Here is an 18,933-nt window from a genome sequence, read left to right on the forward strand (position 1 = left end):
AGCCATCGCTCTAGACTCCTGTGATGACAGAAATACCTAGTCACATATCTCTTTTAAACAGTTTTCTCCCTCCTCTGTTTCAGTGCAATATACATTATTGAACCCATCTTACTCAGTCTCTCCCCAACCCCAAGGTTAGTCGCATTCTACAACAGTGGCATCATGTAATATTTGTCCTTTTGTGACTGGGATATTTCACTCAGCATAGTGTTCTCCATAGTCAACCATTTTGAATAATATTGCATGCGTTCCTTATTTTTCAATACAGCGTAGTATTCCATTGTGCGAATATACCACAGCTTCTCTAGCCATTCGTTTCTTTGTATATTTCATTGTAATATTTTCCTTTGTCTTCTCGAGCTACACTTGTAATCTTCTACTCATTTCTGTTACTTCTGCATTTCTTCCCCATGTTTTTACCTCATGACGCTCTAGTGCAATTTTCAGCATCTCTCTGACATCTATTTTGGTCTTTTCTTTCTCTTCTTCTTTTAACTACCTTTTTGCTTTCTTCATGGATGATTTATTTGATGTTATCCCACAGCTAGTCTGATCTTTAATCATAGTATTCAGAGCCTCAAACCTATCCTTGAGATCATCTTAAAATTCAGCTGGGATACACTCAAGATTGCATTGGTTCTTGTGGACTTGTTTTAATTTTCTTCAGCTTCAATTTGAACGTGTACATGAATAATTGATGGTCTGTTCCACAGTCAGATCAGGCCTGATTTTGACTGCCGATATTGAACTTCCTTCCCCAAATGTAGTAAGCCTGATTCCTGGGTAGTCCATGGTGTCAGATCCATGTGCATAGTTGCCATTTGGTTTTGTTTTTTTTAAGTTATTTGCAATGAATAAATAATGGTTGTACAAAATTCACTTATTTTATTTCTGTCCCCAAGTCCATAATTTCTGACTATCATTCCTTCTTCATTGTTCCCAGATTTTGCTGTCCAATCACTGATTATTAATGAATCTTGATTGCATGGTCAGTCAATTTCAGACTGCAAAAGTTAGTAGAAATTATCAATTTCCTTCTCTTTGCCACTAGTTGTTGGTGCATATTTTTTAATAATAGTTGTATTAGCAGATTATCCTCATATGTGTAGAAATAGTATTCGGCCACCTACAGCGTTGTACTTCAGGGTAGATCTTGAAATGGTCTTTTGTACTAGACATGCAACACCATTCTTCTTCAATATTTTATTTCTGGCATAATAGATCATAACATTGTGTGATTCAACATGGCCAATACAACTCTGCTTACTAATGCCTAGAATGTCAATCTTTATGTTTTCCATTTCATTTTTTATAACTTCCAATTTTCTTAGATTCATACATACCACATTCCAATCATTTATAAATGTTCACAATTGTTCCTGCTCATTTTTTAGTGTCTTCTCATCTGAGGGCTCTACTACCAGCATTATATCTAATGGTGTTCTCTGCTATACATAACGTTTTCAGAGGATTCTTATTTTAGAAGTGCATAACCAGTTTTGCTTCTCTGTCTCTCTTAATCTGGAAGCTCTGCAGAAATTTTTCTCGGATGGGGACCCTGATGGTATTTGAAATACCAGTCGCATGTTGTTATTGCTGATGTTATGTGCCATCGAGTCAAGTCGCCTGTGACTCAGAGACCCTATATACAGTAGCTCTCAAGCCTGTCTTATCCTGAGCCTATCCCATTGTCTCTGACACAGCTGCCCCTGTTACTCCAGTCATTGTGTCAATCCATCTCATCCAGGGTCTTCCTCTCCTGCTTTGTCCATTCACCCTTCCAAACATTATGTTCTTCTCCAAGGACTGGTCCCTCATGTCCTAAGTGTGTGAGATGGAGCTTTAAAATCCTTGCCTCCAGAGAGCAACTTGGTCCCAAGAATGTTGATTGTGGACCTGAGCAAGCTGAAACGCTTAACAGTTAGTGACAGGGAAACCTATAAATCAGACCTGTACTGAGCAAACAATAAACAAGCAAGTATTAATACATAAACTATAAAATAAACCGCAACCTGCAAATCACTCCCCCAGAACAGCAGATTGACAGATAGATGTTGTATCTCTATGCGCAAACCATAAAACAAGCAAGTATTCAAATACCACCAGTGTGGTGGTGGGCTGGGATCCAAATGCACAGCAGCAGATGGGACTATGGCTGGTGTGGGGTTTTAGCCAAGTCGACTAATATCTTTTCTGAAAGTATGGTTTCCTTCTGAGAGCAAAGGATTTGAAATGTGCCGTTACTTTAAAAAAGAAAGTTAGAGTAGAACATAATAAAAAAGCCATTATTTATCACCAACTCTTCCAGATATATTGTGCTTGCCATCAGAGACACAAAGACAAGTGAAGCCCTGACCCAATCCTCAAATACTCCACACTCCATGGGAAAGACCAACTCTGAACTTGCAGTTGTAGTATCATAAGCTTGGGACTGTGATCGAAATTGACCTGGCAGAAATGACAAAGGAAACGTCATCCACCCTGGGTGTTAAAGGTGAGATGGAAAGAGGAGAAAGGTTAGGAAAGACTTCTTGGAAGAGACTCGAGGAGGAGTGTGGAATCCAAGTGGAAGGCCTAGCATAAATAGGTGATGCGAAACAGCATGGTGTGTGAGCAGCCAGAGCGGAAGAGTACATGGGGGCCAGGGAGGGAAAAGCTGGAGAGGCAGGCAGGTCAACTTATGAAGACTTTACATGTAATTCTGCAGAAATTAAACTTTAATAACATTTATACGCATCAATTGCTGGATAGTCAGTTACATCTAATGTGACCCCACATGTGTCAGAGTAGAAAATGGCTTTTCAGAAGTTCGCCAGGCATTTCTTCCTAGACACTTCCAGAGTTTTTGTTGTTGTTAGCAGCTGAGCTTATTAACAACTTCCTTGGAGCTCTTGTAGGCTAGTGGTCAGAATCTGTGCTGCAATCCCAAAGGCATGTGATTTGGATCCACCAGCTGTTTCATGAGATAAGGGTGGGAAGTCTCCTCCCGTATGATTTACTGCCTTTGAAAACCCTCTGGAGGGTCAGCGGTGGCGTGCCTCCGACTCAGTGACATACAACAAAATCAACAACAATGTGGAGCTATGTAGCACCTCCAATTTTTTATTAGATGCTGAGCTTATTAACTCTTTACTTGAATCTTTTGCATTTTCTGTAGACAAGGTATATATGTGTTAACTGTTGTTAGTTATCAACTTTAAGTGCTATTCTCATTAAACAAATAAGGAAACAGACATAGAGTGGCCTGGTCTGTAGGAAGTTGTGCTAGTCTTCTGGGAGGTTCAAAACCTATGACCTCTCTAAGGAAGAAAGATGGGCAGTATTCTCTTTTGAAATTTGACTAACTTATTGCTGTCAAGTGAGAACCAACTTATGGTGACCCCCGCAGTGGGTTTTCAGAGGCTGTAAATCACTCAGGGGGAGACTGCCCATCTTTCTCCCTAGGAGCAAGTGGTAGATTTGAACCTTCTGCCTTTGAGTTGGCAGTGCAATTCTTGATCTACCAGGCCAGCGGAGCTACCTGACGTGAATTTACAGCTTTCAAAAACTCCCTAGCGAGTCAGCTATGAGTTGATTCTGATGCAGCAGTAAAGAGAGAAGGTCTCAGTGGGCTAAGCCTGAATTCTAACCCCTGTCCTGGGTGTCAGAAACTCTAGCTCTGTCCGCTGTGCAAGTGATGTCAGGACACTGAAGTCTTTTCTGCAGGGGAGTGGCTGGTTAGATTTTCATTTTCGAGACATCACTTGAGAGGCTGACTTGAGGCTGTGAGCGGAATAAGTGAGGAGGTTGGTGCAGGAGTCTGTGGGGGTGAGACAGAGAGCAGGGGCAGGAGAGAAGGGAGTCCAGTCACAGGCAAGTCTTTTCCCTAATGGCACGGAATGCCCTTGCTTTGTGCTTTTTCTGTTTTGGTGCCCTGCATTAGTGAAGGAAGAGGAGGAGGAGGTAAGGTGGGATACAGTGTCATAGGCAGGGCAGAGGCTGGCGCTACTGGTCCACCTCCTGGCTGAGCTCCTCTCTTAAGGATTTTAATCTTCTTTCAGCGGACACTCAGTCCCGGCTCTGCTCACAAGGTCAACACATAAAGGCTTTAGCCCGGAAACGCCTTCTTCAGAAATGATACTTGACTTTATTCCCCTTGTGCTTGCTGTCTGAATGTTCCCCATTTTCTAAATATGAACGGACAGCTCAAGTTTTTAAGGCATACCATCAAGGAGATTCACAGCCAGGGATGCATTTACAAAACATGCGTGCGTGATAGATACACCCTTTCAGCTCTTCCTCCCGCTCAGACACCCCCTCTCTCTCCATCTTGATCTGATTCTACTCACTGACAGCTCTAACTGGATACAGCCAGTCTCCACCTTCAGCAGCCTTTTATCTTTTGCTCTCAGTTCCTCCTACCCAGGTTTGCCTTCTTAACTCTTTAGACTAATACCATTAGCAAAGGCATTAAGCTAAATCTCATGGCTACAGTCTGCACTTTGTGGAGTCCTTGGAAAGCTTCAGACCTGAATAAATGCAGTGTAAAACAAACAGATCTCTTGTTGAGCCCTTTCCCACTCCTTGTGAGCCCACTTGTCTCAGAGTAGGACTGAACTCCACAGAATTTTTGTGGTTGTGAACTTTTCCAAAGCAGTTTGCCAGACCTTTCTTCCAAGGCACCTTGGGGGTGGACCCCCAGCCGCCAGCCTTTGAGTAATTAGTGGTGGTGTGTGCTGTCAAGTCAGAACCAACCTAGTTAGTAAATCACACAGGTGAAGATTGCTCATCCTTCTATGGAGCAGCTGGTGGATTAGAACTGAATGCCTTTGCAATTGCTGTGCAGCTTTTTTCCAGTCGGCCACCAGAGCTCCCTTTCAGTAAATGAGGTTTTATAAAGTCTGGGCCATTTTCAGGGATATTACAGATTAGTAATTATTGTTTCACTAACTTGAAATGCACCCACTACTTAGACCCCTTGTCTCATTTATATTACATTCAGCCCGAGGCTGTGACTAAGGACACAGCATGGTTTACTGGGGTCACCACGAGACTCAAGGGCATAGAATGGCAGCTTCACACTTTCTGCCTCTGACTTCCTGGCATTCACTAGTATTGAGCCTTGATTTACTCTTCTGCCTACAAGGAGGCTGGTCAATGGCAGCAGTCCACATGGGGTGATCGATGTACCCTTGAAGTCCCTAAGGCTTTTTGAAAGGTCTGCAATGTGGAAACTATTTATTATGAAAGTAGTAATATAGATGCCTTTCTAATGGTTGGTACATAAGGAAAGATGAGTAAACCAAGCAGTGGTACCAAACTATATTGGTAGACATTCCTTATCCATTTTTCATCTCCCAGTGCACAAAAGGAAAAACAAATCACAGTTTAATTTATGGGTTTCATTAAAACATTTTATTAAATATTTTATTAGTAATGTTGTTGTTATGTGCCATTGAGTCATTTGTGACTCATAGTGACCCTGTGTACAAGAGCCCTATGAGTAAGATGGGTTCAATAATGTATACTGCACTGAAACAGAGGAGGGAGAGAACCGTCTAAAAGAGAGATGTAACTGGGTATTTCTGTCATCACAGGAGACTAGAGCGAGGGCTGCATGGTGGAGGGGACCTGGGGGAGGGTTTGTAAAACAATGAAAGAATCTTTTCTTTTACTTTTCCATAATTTTTGGACTCATGTACTTATAACTTGTTAGTCGAATTTGTGTCTTCTAGGTTGCAACACCCCCATGACACATCTTGAAGGATATGTACATGTACAGCCAAGCACGATCAATAAGAGTGCATCTGAATTCCAAAGTCAATCTCCATAATAGTCTGTGTGTTTCCTACTGCCAAGGGGGCCCTTTAGAGTAGTGAGAGAAGATCTTCGCCCTGAAACCCACAGCGTCCCTTTTCAGCAGGAAGTAGCTAGGAGAATACGCCGTCCCCTTTTCCTTATGACTCAGGGTGAAGTCTCTCTCAGGGAGGAGTGATAGGGAATGGCAAAGGATACACTGACAAAGAAGATTGATCAGAACTGGCTTTGACAAGCACTGTGGCATTTGGACAAGAGCGAACTGGGAGGAGGGTAGAGAGAATAGTGCAACAATGAATGAGTGGAAGCCCAAAATCTCTGTAAATGTTTATGAAAATTAATAAAATATAATTATAGAAAAAAAAAAGAGCCCTAAACACTGTTCTATCCTGTGCCAAACTCGCTGTCTCAAACACATTCATTCCCACCACTCCACTCACAGAATCGATCCATCTCATCGAGGGTCTTCCTCTCCCGCGCTGTCCCTCCACTCTCCCAAACATGTCTCTCTCCAAGGACCAGTCCCTCCTTGCAACATGCCCAAAGTATGTTAGACGAAGCTTCAGAATCCTTGACTCCAGGAAACATTCTGGCCTCACCCTCTCCAGGACAAACCTGTTTGTTCTCCTAGCAGTCCATGGTATATTCAGTACTCTTCTCCAGCACCACAACTCGAAGGCATCAATTCTCTATCATCCCTATTCACTGTCCAACTCTCCGATGCATAGCACATAATATCTTACTAAATATTTCACTGAGTAATGACATTTTATTAAATGACAACCTTTGAGGACACAGTATTATGGTGTAACAAAATGGGAAAGATATAAGAAGCATATCTACATATAAATGCACAATAGAGAATTGCTTGTATTGTTGAGTTGTCAGGTGAACAAGCCACTTTGTTGGTAAGAGATAACTCACTTGAACAAAATGACAGTCATACTTTAAGTATTCAGACTTGTTTTGTGCCATTGAGTTCGCACTGACTCATAGGTTACCCTTCAGCTGGTTTTCTGAGACAGTAAATCACACAAGAGGAGATTGGCCATCTTTCTTCCTCAGAGCAGCTGAGAACTACGTGCCTTTGGGATTGCAATGCAGCTTCTTACCGCTTAGCCACCAGAGCATTCAGGCTTAGGTTTTGGCAAATGCTTCTCCAAAATGAATTGAGACTGTCATATTTAGAAGAACATCTGATAGCATTTCTTGCCAGTGATAAAATTCAAGCTTTCAGCCAAGAGCTAGGAAGCTTCCCATCCCCTAATAGCTTATGAAATCCGTAGTCATACCAGTACTGGAAAGATCTATAACTCACTCGACCAGTATCTCCCAAATGAACAATATGTAGTGCTCCAAATTATTCATGGGTAAAAGGGCCATTTTACGGGCAAAATAACCTATTAAGCCAATGAATGGCCCCATTGGTGTTTAATTAATTCTGATTTGAGGCCATTTCATGTGGTGCAGAATCTAACTGCTCCTTGGTGTTTTCTTGTCCATAATCTTAGGAAACAGACCATCAGCCAGGCCTTTCTTCATTGATGATGCTGTGAGGATGCAAACCACCAGTCTTCAGGTTAATTGATTAAACACTTGTTTTCACCACTTTTTTAGGAGTAAGATAGAATAATGGATTTTAATGTCACAAAATAGGAAAGTTCAGTGATATGGTTTTAGATACCACATTGCAACTAGATTTTAAAACTATCGCTTGTCACATGTTGGTAAAATATTAAAGAAGAATACACATCCCAGTACCAGTTTCTGTTGCATCATCTCCGACTTACGGTGACCCCAGTGTTTCACATACAACTGTGCTCCCTATAATTTTAAATAAAGGATGTTTTACTGGAAGTAGATTGCCACACCTGTTTCTATTTGTCTTTCTGGTACTGGGTTATTTTACTCAGCATAGTGTTCTCCAGTCACTCCTAAGTTAGGTAATGATTTACAAAATCATTGCTCCTGCGTTTTGCATAGTATTCCATTGCATGAATGTACCATAGCTTCTCAATCCATTCGATGTGGTTGGACATCTGGGCTGTTTCCATGTTCTTGCAAAGGTGAATAATGCTACTATGAACACTGGTGTCCAAGTCTCCTTTTGTGTCTCAGTTCTTATTTTCTTGGGGTGTATTCCAAGTAGTCATAAGGAATTTCTAGGCTCACCTTTTTGAGGAAGCGCCAAACTGCCTTCCAGAGTGGTCGTAACATTGTACAATTACAGCAGCAACGTATAAGAGTTCCCATCGCACCACATCTTCTCCAGCATTTATTACTTGCTGTCCTGTTAAAACTTTGCCCCTGCTCTTAGAGTGCGATGGTTTGCATCTCTCTTATTTGCCAGGCCTTTTTTGTGGGTGCCTCTGTGCAGACTAAATCCAGTTGTAGTTGCCTCTAACTCTCCATTTAACAGCCCGGCCTTTTACTGTTTGTGCCATGCTGGGGCTCCATCCTTTAATTAAGTAAGACTTTACCCCAACATGAAGTCCTGGGAGCACAGTGGTTAAGGGAAGGGTCATGTGCTTGAACCCATCAGCTCTTCCCATGAGAAAAGCTGAGGCCTACGACTCCTGTAAGGACTGCAGCCTTGGAAACCCCGTGGGACAATTCTACTCCACTCAGTCGAGTTACTTTGAGTTGCAGTCAACTTGATGACAATGAGTTTTCCTTATTCTTTGCCTCCTTTGCAGTCTGTGTTACATGAGAGCTCATTGTCTAGGCCTTCTTTTCACCCAAGTCCTCTCAACTCAGCATTCAAGCACCTTGAGAAAGTCTGAATGTCAAAATGAATGGAGTTGGGTAGCAGTATATGTTGTGTAGTTGAAGCTTGGTGAACCCACGGTGCACCAGTGCAGATAGAAAGAGCCTTGGGCATACATAATGGTGGTGGTCCCTCCTATTCCCTCAGGCTCCAGCAGCAAATCAGACCCTTCCTGGTGGTACACGGTGCTCCAGTGTTTAGGTCTTTCTGGCATCATTGCTCATCAGTAAGACTGCACATAAACAGCTTAGGTTTTCTTCTTAAATTCCAATTAGCACCCAAAAGTAGAAGGTCAGATCCAAGGGGGTGGCTGTGATCTTGGTGAATGGAGAAGTATTGGACACAGTGTGGATTTATCATGACCAGTATGCATGTCTGACAAGGTCCTTAGCACAGCTGCTCCAGTTTTCTAGCATTTTTACATGTTCTTTCAAATCGCACCATCTAAATTCTTGGGAACCTTAGAGAGAACGGAGGTATAAAAAGCACATGTAAAGAATGTGAAAGTGTAACAGATACATAAAACTCAAATGCTACAAGATCGTTCATAATTAAATGGACGCATATTTTTCTAATATTGACTTATCTCCCTACTCAGGATCTCATTCTAAACAAGCAGTAAAGTATTGGGGGGGGAAATGTGTATGGTATCTTAACTTTATTGGTGGTGTCTGATTGGCTTCCGATATTGAAAGATTTACTTTAATATTTTCTCCTAGATTATGTGATTCCACAGAGAAAAAAAGTAAGCTTATCACTTATGTGCCCTTAGATTCTCATGATGCAGTGTTGAGGTTTAACTCTGCTCCTACACGTGGTTATGAGAAAGATGTTGGAAATAAAACCACCATGCGCATCATTAATTCCCAGGTAAGAACGGGGTGGGGGGGGGTCCCACAGATGTACGTTTTGTAGATAAGTAATAGTTGTTCAACTGGATGAGTGATGAGACTGTAGCTGGTTACCCGTGACTGTTACATTTGATTGTCTCTAGGTTTCGCTTTTGGAGGAGGCAGGGAATGCAGAGAAATAAGGACTTAGGCATGACAGGCCGAGGGAAAAATAAGTTCCAAAGAAAAACTGCAATAAGTATGGAAATATTTTACACACATGTATGTATATATTTTAAAGTCATAGCTTTAACATGTTCCATTTTGTGAATTGAAGAAAAATCAGTGTAACTTATAAAAAATTAGGAAGGGAAAGCAAAAGTGCCAAAGTAAGGTAGGCAGGATTTATAGACAGTTCTTTTATACTGGTGTTCTTTTAGCCGTATGTGCAGTATCTGACTTAGGCAATGATCCTGACTGACTGTTAATCCCAATTTATAACGAGGATGCTGAGGCAAGACAGATCAGGTGCTTGCTGCTGCCTCTTGTCATCCAGCAAACGTGGATCCAAACCCCAGATGTTCTCTCAAGGACATTTACTCAGTGGCATCTTAAGAGAAAATTGGGGTCGGGGTGGGGGAGACACTGGCAGGGGTAGGAATATCTCCTACTCTCTAAAAACAAGCAAACAAGATTTTCTTGCACATTTCCTTGATTTCAAGCTGCAGAGAACTCTCCAGCAGTCATTAAGACTTTATGAAGGTAAAAGCAATCTTTGTAGACACCTGTTTGGTATAAACTGTGTGGTGTATTTCGGAACAACTCCCAGTTTTATCACCGTTTATTGAAACTCACAGATGTGTGGAGTGTTCTCTAAGCTAGGAAAATTTACTTGTGTATTTTAGTCACTGGCTATTTTCTAGGACTCACTGGATGCCGTGTTAGGAAACCTGAGGATCTGTAAAGGAGCATAACATGTAATATATTGAACTGCTTAATTGCAAGGTGGACTGGTGAAAGCGACCAGCAGCTCCACGGGAAAAAGAAAGATGAGAGGGACAATCTCCTCCTGCAAAGATTTACAGCCATGGAAACCCAAGAGAGAGTCACTGTGAGCCAGACTTGACTTGATGACAGTGAGTTGTGAGTGAGTAGGATAGCTTTGGACTGGAGCCTGTTGCTTGAAAATTCGAAGACGAAAATTGTGCTATTGAGAATGAAAATGCTTTTTTTCTCTTTGTTCTTATAAGAAAGTCTTCCAAACGTAGAGCAGAATTATCCTCAGAAAGAAACCACAGAGATCTTCCAAACTAGAAAGAAAGGAAACAAGGTGATGAGTGATTTATTTTGAGTTGCTTGTGGAACAAAAGATTGACTTTCTTCTGCACAGTTCACTGAGCCAGGCAGCCTGCAGCAAGTTAGGAAACAATTACCATATTTCCCTAATGCGCATGTCATTGCTGGGAAGATCCAGCCTCAGTTTAATGACAGCTTTGCAGAGGGGAGGAGATAAAGCCCACCAAACTAAAATGTATGTCACCTGTAAGATCCAGCCTGTTTTCTGAAACATCAAAGTGTGAAGGTGTATGTCACCAGTAAGATCCAGCCTGCTTTCAGAAACATCAAAATGTGAAGGGGAAAAAAGTGCATCTTGAAATAAAAGAAAATAGTAGGTTGTATTTTTCTAAAATGGTACTGGGGAAAAAAATATGATAGGCAGGTGAGATTGAAGAAATCACCCAGAACCAGATAGCCACAGAGAAAGGACTGTCATAGCCTGGGGCTGATTCAAGTGTATTGGCTCTTTCTTTTTGTGTCCCGTTTGTCCTGAGGCTGGCACTCTGGAGGCGCCTTAATAACCCACTTTATCCACACTTGCCTCACTCCCCAAATTACCTGTCAAAGCAATTGTGGAAGAGGTTGGGGCCCCTGAATTAACTAGAGAATTACATCTCTGAGGAGCTGATTTGGTGCTATTAGATATAGCAATATGTTGGTGAATATTTAAGGCTGTATTTGGAAAAAAAATATAAATCAAAAAGTTCTTTTATTAGACATTCTCTAAGTGCTTCAGCATCTAATGCCTGCTTCTCCCCACAAAAAAAAAAAAAAAACAAAAAAACCCCCCCAAAAAACCACTAAAGTCTGAGGATAATATATTCTTGGTTTGCACTATGGCAATTGGACAATTAAAACAGACATCCGGGGCAGGGGGTGGGGGGATGGGGAAGATGAATGAACTGGGGAGGAGGGTAGAGAAAACAGTGCAACAATGAATGAATGAGAACCCAAAATCTCTGTAAATGTTCATTAAAACTAATAAAATTTAATAATAACTAAAAAAAAATTTAAAAAATATATTCTTGGTTTGATTTCTCTTTGTAGCATTCATATTTGTTGATAATCCAATTTTGAAGATATAAACATTGGTTTTGAATATTGTTTTCCCTGTGTATCTGCAGATTCTAACCAACCCCAGCCATCACTTCATTGACAGTTCATTGTATAAAGATGTCATCTTGGTGGCGTGGGACCCTGCTCCGTATTCAGCCAATCTCAACCTCGTAAGTTGTTCCCTTTCATTTCCTAGTGCTGATGTAACAGAAACAGCAACAAGGGTAGCGTTAAAGAACAGAAAGTAATTTTGCATCATTTAGGAGGCTGGAAGTTCAAATTCAGAGCACCAGCTCTAGGAAAGGGATCTGTCTGTCAGCTCTGCAGCTTGTGTTCCTTGGTTCCTTATTGATCTTTGTAAAGCACCTGTTGTCCTTTTGTGGCCTGCCTTGTCTGTATATCTTTGCTGCTGCTTAGAACTGAATATGTATAAGATGCACCTTATACTGATACAGCCTCGTTACCATAACAAATAAACCGTATGTTATCAGGTCCTGTTGAGTTGTGGCTGACTCATAACAGCCCCATGTGCAACTCAATGAAACCCTGCATGACCCTGCACCCCCTCTTTTAGTCTCTGCTGCATGCTCATTGTTTCGATCACAGTGTAATTCATCTCCCAGTAGAGGATTTCAACACTTACCATGAGGGGACAAGATTTGGTCAATTACACAACCCATCCCACAATAGCCAGGACAATGCTTGTTGTAATAAAAAATAAGGGCAAGCCAGAGATTAAGCTTTGGTACACAGAATAAAGTGATGATGGAGATTAGTGGCATACATATATGTTAACACTATTTTCCTCCTGCCTGCTTACAGGTGAGCATTATCAGCCTCATGCTAAATGTTCTGGAGGATATGAAAAGCTGTACTGTTGAAATGCTTAGAAATTCTTCATTACACTGCAAGTTTACGCTAATTAAACGCAGAGTTTTTAAATTGCTCTATGGTAACATCACCTTCCCAGTAGTTACAAGACCTTTTGAAATAAATTTGAAAGATTTGGCAAGAAAATATAAACTCTGTGAATCAATAGCTCATTATTATTCCAGTGAAACTTGTTACAGGCTTTTGTTGAGTGTTTCTCTCTCTGGCTTCTGCCTCCGAGCCATTTTTAACTTGCATGATAGAGTTTAAGCAAGTTGATCACTAGCCACCAGAACACAAGCTAGTTAAGAGTACAGAAATTGCAGTAAATGTCTGTCTGTCGGCAAACAAGCAGCCAGCTTCTTCCTTCTTAACGTTGCAAGAAAATACTGCAGACTGACAATGCGGATGGTAGTTAATCTAACAACTGGGCAAATGAACGCCTTTTGCGTTAGTCCTAAGAAAGTACCCCTTTCTTAAAGTGAAATGTAAGATGACACTTCTCATAAGGAGTAACCTTCTAGGAAAACTGCCTGTGGCACAATAAGTCCCTCAGGAAAAGAGGGTTTGAGGATTGATTGTGCATCTCAAAAGCGAGGCTAGATTTTTACTCAGCATAATTGCTGACTGGTTTTTAACCAGGGATGCAAATCAGAATCACTTGAAGAGTATTTTCCTAACTGTCATCACCCTATTTCCAGAAATTCTGGATACAAGCTTTTTGTGTTTTTGGAAAAGAATTTTGGGTTGATTCCCGTGTGTACTCTCTTGAGACTCAAACATCAAATGAGTGCTATGCTTTTCACTTCACTTCTCAGTGTGAGTGAGATTTTCTGGCTTTAAGCTCTGATAATTTTCTTGCATTTTTGTAAAGAGAACAGAGAGCTTGTTTCATCCCAGTTGGAATCCTCTAAGCCCAGGGCACAGTTCTGTCCAGCGTGGAGGATGTGGGTAGCAACTGAACTAAAATACTAGTGACATGGCCCATCATGGAAGGTGTGGGTAGCAACTGAACTAAAATACTAGTGATGTGGCTCATGGCTGTGGGGACCTGCACTGTGGTCATGCTAAGACCATGCTAAGGTCATGAAGATATCTGGAAGAGGAGGAGTGAAGGGAACAGTTCCTCCTCTGGTCCTGCACTTTTGCTTCTTCCCAGGGCCTTATAGTTTGGGGGGCCACAATGTAATGTGGCCAAATCATTTTCAAAATTTTAAAAGCACAATACCCTCCACCAATAGAATATTACTTGGGATCTTAATACTCCACACAAGGTATCTGTTGCTGGTGAAGATGGCATAGAATAGGACTGCTCAGGTCCCTTGGGAAAAAGACAAAGTTTGAGGACTGTGCAAAAGTGAGAATGAATTTTTATTTATTAAGTTTGCTAACTGGTTCTTAACCGTGGATGCAAATCAGAATCATGTGAACAGTATTTTTCTGTCAACTTCTGGATATAACCTGTGTGTTTTTAGAAAATATAATTCCCAGATATGAGTAGGATATTTTTAAATAAATAGGTTAGTTCAGGTCTGCTGTCCATAGGGTGACTTTGAGTTGTGGTTGACACATTAGCACCTAACAGCAGCAACAGGAAGCTATCCGTTTGAGCACAGCAAGAGCTAAGCTTCTCCCTCTCACATCTTCCCCAAATCCCATTCATGGTGGCACTTGATACACCTCTGGAGACTTTATTAAAAAAAAAACAAACAAAACACCAACCCAGAATGTATTCATTGTGCTGTAACTTACATACAAACAGTTTTATTGGAATAAAGACATAGCCATTGCTGGGGCGTTAGTCCTGGTCTGTCTTTGTATTCCTTCCATGTTGTTGTTATTGTTGTATACCACCAAGTCACAGCTGATAGATCCATAGCTGACTCTCCTGCGGGCTTTCAGAGGAACTTAATCGCCTGTGAGGAGATTGCCCATCCTCCCATGGAGCAGGTGGTGATTTGAAACTCAGGACTTCGAGACTGCAGCTCAGTCTCTTACCACTAGGCTACCGGAACTCTCCCATCCAAGTGAGGAAGTACTTGTAGACTTGATGATCATCCTCTTCCCCACATCCCTCTCACCCCTTCCTGTCTCCTCAGCCTCTGGCTCCCCTCTCCTGGCTGCTGCCTTGTCTTGTTGTTTCTATATATTTTCTGTACTTGATTGTGTTGATTTTGTCCCCTCTCTCTTAGTGGTATAAGAAGCCAGACTACAACCTTTTCACTCCGTATATTCAGCATCGTCAAAGAAACCCAAGTCAGCCCTTTTACATTCTCCATCCTAAATTCATATGGCAGCTCTGGGACATTATCCAAGAGAACACCAAGGAGAAGATTCAGCCCAACCCTCCATCATCTGGTTTCATCGGTAGGTAGAGAATGAAAACTGGAGTGAATGGTTGGGAGGGCAAGGTTAGGCTTGATATTTGACAAATACAGTCATGTATAGGAAGGGCAAATAATAGCTCATTTTGGAGGGGAAAAGATACGGTATAAGGGAAATAAATACTCTGTCCCAGTTAGGTACGTGTTGCCAAGGACCTTGAAATGGAGAGAGAGATACAAAGCAGGAACCATATTTTTATAGTTTTAGGAGCTAGGACAGAATTGGTGGGCAATTATTCTGTCTCACCAGACCTTGATGGAGACCACGTGATGGCCATTAGCTGATTCATGGGCTGACTTCTCTCCCTGTGTGCCTTTTGCCAGGGATGGCTGGAAGGCGAGGCTCAGCTAGGACTGTTTGTGCACCCACGGGTGGTCTCAAGGTTATAAATGGTACCTCCAGGATTCTTGGGAAAATATTCCAAATGACTGGAAATGAAAGTTACGTATTTGTAAATGCCTGGACTTGGAAACTTGCACAGCATTGCAGTGTTATAGGCTCCTGGTCAATACACACAGAACCTGTCCAATTCAAAAGAAGAAAGCACAGACTTTACCTTTTGATGAGAGGCATGGGAGTAATGTCAGGGAAATTACTGCCACCGTTAATCCATTTACTCCCATTGCACGGGTTATATAATACCAGGCTGATGAGCTGAATTTGTGACCACGGGATAGTGCTATAAATAATAAAAGATTATGAGTAGTTTGGAGCTTTGATTAAACCAGTTCTAGACTCTTGTACAGTGTTTCTCAGCCAGAAAGCCCACTAGCCCTAATCCAAAAGTGGCTTTCATATGGCAAGATAATCAAACCTCAGTTACTATATTTTTGTGGTCATGCTTTTATCCTCAAAGTTGTAGTCTTACCTCATTATCTTCACCTCCATTTTATCTTACCCCATTATCTTCACCTCTCTTTTCTCTTGCCCCATTATTTCATGCTTGCTTTGATTTTACCTGATAAGGATGATGTTAAAGATTATCTTACATCTCCTTAGTAATATGAACGGCTCTCCAAAGACAAGATGATACATATTTTTAGGTGAACAAAATGATCACGTCCTCTACCCCAATTTCAACTGAGTTTCAGCCCTGCACTTTCCTTGGTCCATTGGGAAGAAACAAGACATTTGTAGATGTTACAAACCAAAGCCATCCACTTCGGAATTGATCCCAACTCATAATGATCCTCCATTGAGTTTCTAAAGCTGTACTTCTTTACAAGAGGAGACTGCCCATCTTCAGTGGAGCAGCTGGTGAATTTCAACTACTGACCTTTCAGTTCGCAACACAACACATGATGCAGGATGCCATTAGAGCCTCTTTTAGAGGTTATAGGGTTTGGTTGTGGATACAGGCATCCAGGTTGTCAAAATTGAGGATTGCAATTTTGAGGGTGGATTTTCAGTGTTATAATACTGTGAAATATTTTATGTAGAATTGAAGACAGGGTTTAGAATATGATTTTGCTTTTTATTTTCCAGAACAATGCCTCCCCCCTATTTGAAGTCATACCTTTGACACTCTTTGTTTCCAAGCCACTCCTTTGAAATTCTAACTTCTTTATCTTTTATGCTATTAAGTAGGGTCCTGTTGATTTAGTAAGGAAAGTATAATCTAGTTTGTCAGCAAAGGGTAAACAGGACCGAATAATGCTTATAGAGCATAATAGAATGTGACAGAAGCTTAATCAAAGCTTTTTCACATTGTTTCCTTCCCACAAGTTCATGTGGCTAATATTTGATTAGAATAAAAGCTTCAAAGCACGGTGGAGTGGGCTGTCATATATACTGATCATCTTCACAAAGTTTGGAAAATTCAACTAAACAGTCAGAACTGTAAAAAACACTTTTCTGTATGTGTTGCTTTTTTGTAATTCTGGTGAAATACATATGGTAAAACATTTGTTATTAAACTTTGTGTTTGTGTATGTACAGTTGAGTGCACAGTTACATTCACCACATTATGGAACTATCACTAATCTTCCTTTTCAAATTTTTGCATTACTCTTTAACAGAAACTCAGTTCTCCCCAACCATTCCCCGCTTCATTCTACTCTTACCTGCTTCTGGTAACTGATAATAGACTTTTGTCTCTATCCATTTGCTTATTCTACATATTCCATGTAAGTGAGATCATACAGTATTAGTAATTTTTATGTCTGACTTATTTCACATAATGTTTTCAGGGTTCATTCATATCTTAGCATGTATTAGAGCTGTATTTCTCTGTAAGACTGAAAAATATGCTGTTGTATGTAGAGACTGTATTTGGTTTATATATTCACCAGTTAATCACATTTGTGTAGTTTCCACCTTTAGCTGCTATGCATAGTGCTGCAATGACATTGTTGTACAAGCATCTCTGCTTTCAAGTCTTTTGGATATATATCTAGAATTGGAATTACCAAGTCACATATTAATTTTATATTTTAACTTTTTAAGAAACTGCTAACCTGTTTCCCACAGTAGCAGCTCTGTTCTGCAGTCCCACCAACAATGGGTAATGGTTCCAGTTTCCCTGTATCCTCGCTGATACTTGTTGTATTTGATTTTGTCTCATAATAGCAGCTCCAGTAATGTGAGAAGTCCCTTAGTTCTACTGATGATAATGTACTTGTTCACTAAATCTAAGACTAGGAGTCCGAGCTAACTCACACATGCCTCTGAAGAAAAGCTTTGAGATCTACTCTTAAGAACACGTTTATTACAGGAATCCCATGACCAGTTCTACTCTGGTGCACACATGGTCACCATGAGAGAGGGCTCTCTTCACAGAAGCTTGTTTAGTGGTTGTGAAGCTATATCTCATTGTGGATTTGACTTTCTCAAAAGATAATAAGAGGGAAATTTTATTTTTTCATGTGCTTATTTATCATGCAGATACCTTCTTTGGTGAAATATACCTATTCCCCCCCCCAATTTGGTTGTTTATCTTTTTATTGTTGAGTTGTCAGAGTTCTTTGTATTTGATGGGTGTTAAATTCTTATCATACATATAGCCCTCCTGTGTTTTCCTCCCATTCTGTAGGTAGTCACTTCACTTTCTTGATATAAGTCTTTTAGTGCACAAAAGTTTTCTAATTTTGATGAAGTCCAGTTTATCTGCTTTGGTTTTGTGTTGCTCATGCTTTTGATAATATGTAAGAGGTCATTGTCAAAACGAGGACTGAAGCATTAGCCCTGTGTTTTCTACTAATTGTTTCAGGTTTTAGTTTTTACATATATGTCGCTGATCCATTTTGAGTGGATTTCCATCAGTGGTATGAGATTTGGGTACAGTTTAATTCTTTTACATGTAGAAGTCAAGTAATCCCAACACCATTTACTGAAGAGTAATTCTTCCACATTCAATGGGTTTCTCATATGATATGGCTGAAAGAGGTCATAGTATATCTAGTCAGCTTCCTTTCATAGCTGTTTATTTAAAATTTGGAATTTTCTGCACTCTGGTGGGATAGTGTTTTGTTAGAGGCAGGTAATGGGTGGTTGGTGGTTGAAATCTTGTACGTCCTCCCTGGGTGACAGATGGGCAGCCTTAGATCTTGCTGAAGTGCTGCTGTGTGTCAGACTACTCAATGTCAGCGGTGGACTTCTCTCTCAGGAACGCAGGTAGTGAAGGAGCCCAGTGGCATAAAGTGACGACAGGCTCTTAACAAAAGGTTAATAAATTGGCTGTTCCAATCCGCTAGCTGCTCATTGGTAATAAGATGGGAAGTGCTCTCCAGTTAAGATTTATAGCCTTAGGAGCCTACTGGAAGTTTGCTCTCAGAACTGATGCCTAGTGGATGGATGATGGCCAGTCCTTCATTGAACTCTTCCTTTACATAAAGGATATCTGCATCTTAATATTGTGACAGCAGAAACAAGGTTGGGGCCAGGTGAGTTTAA

General features: G+C 40.9%; 1 protein-coding gene across 1 annotated transcript in view; it reads left to right on the top strand.

Moving 5' to 3' along the window:
• The window catches only part of ST6GAL2 (ST6 beta-galactosamide alpha-2,6-sialyltranferase 2), a 48,793-nt gene that overhangs the window by 10,682 nt on the left and 19,178 nt on the right, over nt 1-18,933 (top strand). Inside the window, exons 2-4 of the mRNA XM_006883833.1 lie at nt 9,336-9,433; nt 11,856-11,957; nt 14,850-15,024. Coding sequence (XP_006883895.1) covers nt 9,336-9,433; nt 11,856-11,957; nt 14,850-15,024 — 375 coding nt within the window. The remainder of the gene's footprint in view (nt 1-9,335; nt 9,434-11,855; nt 11,958-14,849; nt 15,025-18,933) is intronic.

This window comes from Elephantulus edwardii, unplaced genomic scaffold, assembly GCF_000299155.1.
Source record: "Elephantulus edwardii isolate Elephantulus edwardi_28Jun2011 unplaced genomic scaffold, EleEdw1.0 scaffold00030, whole genome shotgun sequence".
Classification (NCBI taxonomy): domain Eukaryota; kingdom Metazoa; phylum Chordata; class Mammalia; order Macroscelidea; family Macroscelididae; genus Elephantulus; species Elephantulus edwardii.